The sequence below is a fragment of the Aplysia californica genome, unplaced genomic scaffold (assembly GCF_000002075.1).
Source record: "Aplysia californica isolate F4 #8 unplaced genomic scaffold, AplCal3.0 scaffold00315, whole genome shotgun sequence".
Lineage (NCBI taxonomy): Eukaryota > Metazoa > Mollusca > Gastropoda > Aplysiida > Aplysiidae > Aplysia > Aplysia californica.
Window position 1 is genome coordinate 588,302 of NW_004797585.1, and position 1,751 is coordinate 590,052.

Sequence of the window (1,751 nt, forward strand, 5' to 3'; positions counted from 1 at the left end):
GGTAGATATAGCTGTAACGTGTCAATAATCTACAAAACATTGTCACTTTGAATACGGGTAACCGATAAATCTGTGCATGTGTTTATGCATAGTGTATCTATAACAAAATTATTTTTAAAAAAGATATTTTGAAATTTTGCTAAATCATTCCCAACTAAAGAGTTCCATAATAACCGATTCCATAGACATGACGCCGTTTCCAAGTCCAGTATCTTCCCCTCTCAGCCTTCAGTTACTTTCCTTTTTGCCACGTACGCTTTGATCTTGTCATTGGCCGCGACTTTGCTCACTAAAGCGTTGGCCAACGGGAAGTTGTCTATTGGGCCCATGAAGTTCTTCATCCATCCAGTGACGAGGTCAAACACTGCGATATCAGCCAGGGTAAGCTGTAGGTGGAAAACAGAGCCCATTTTTTCATTCATTCATTCATTCATTCATTCATTCATTCATTCATTCATTCATTCATTCGTTCTTTCATTCATTCATTCATTCATTCATTCATTCATTCATTCATTCATACATACATTCATTCATTCATTCATTCATTCATTCATTCGTTCATTCATTCATTCATTCATTCATTCATTCATTCATTCAATCATTAATCTATTCATCCGTTTATCCATTCAATTGTATATGATTTATTTATTCAAGTAATTATATATCTATTTATTTATTATTTATTTATTCATATATCTATACTCGTAGATTATTTCTTTTTTTTAGTATTAGCGTGACTATTTTTAGATCATTTCAAAGGTTGGCTACTTTGAGCCTAAGGGCAACCTCAGGCTGGCTGAGACACCACACACTGGTAAATAGCCAGTTTCTTTAAATCCCCAAGACAGGGATAGATATAAAGCATTCTGAAATCAATAGCTAAAAGTATAATCAAAACACACATGTCATAACATGACGCAGGAACAAGTTATGGAGTTTTATTTTGTTTGAGTAAAATGAAGCGCATCGACACTTTGGTGATTATAATTCAGTCGGTCTTGAAAACAGCAAGACAGACAGAAACAATCAATTAAGAAGGTTAAGAAATTGGACCACCTCCAACTATCCTCTTCAGTTGCAGGAAGTCCCAAAACAAAAGCAGCGACAACAGTAACAACAACAATAACAACAACAGCAACAACAAAAATAACAATAACAACAATGACGACAACAAAAACAAACAAACAACAACAACAACAACAACAGTATTTGAATAGACCACGTGCATAAGGGAGACGGTGCGTGAACTGATGTTGGATGTAGGGGCAGAGCAAGGGGCGTGGGTCGTTAATCGTGAAAAGGTCTCATACGTTATTTGCACTAAGGTTGGTGTTCTTCATCTCATCATGACAGTGTGAGTGAGTGAGTGAATGAGTGAGTATGTGTGTGTGTGTGTGGGGGGGTGTAAGTGAGTATGTGTGTGTGTGTGAGGGTGGGTGTGTGTGTGTGTGTGTGTAAGTGAGTATGTGTGTGTGTGAGTGTATGTGTGTATGAGTGCGTAAGTATGTGTGTGTAAGTGAGTGTGTGGGTGTGGGGGGGGCTTTGTGTGTGTGTGTGTTTGTGTGTGTGTGTGTGTGTGTGTGTGTGTGTGTGTGTTTGCGTGTGTTCTCAAATACAAAAGCAATCCGAATTAAAAAGTATATATACTACAAACTATTGGGGTCATTAGCGTATAGAGATGACAAGCGGGTGGTTGGTGGGTGCCCTTAATTGTGTGGTTTGTTATTTCTGTCATTATCAAACAGTCATCG

The 1,751-nt window shown here is 37.7% G+C and overlaps 1 protein-coding gene across 1 annotated transcript in view; it reads right to left on the minus strand.

The window, feature by feature from the left end:
- Window positions 1–203: 203 nt before the first annotated feature.
- The window catches only part of LOC101856818 (glutathione S-transferase-like), a 4,628-nt gene continuing 3,080 nt past the window's right edge, over window positions 204–1,751 (minus strand). The window contains exon 4 of the mRNA XM_035970741.1: window positions 204–386. Within this exon, the coding sequence (XP_035826634.1) occupies window positions 222–386 (165 nt within the window). The 3' untranslated portion in view covers window positions 204–221. The remainder of the gene's footprint in view (window positions 387–1,751) is intronic.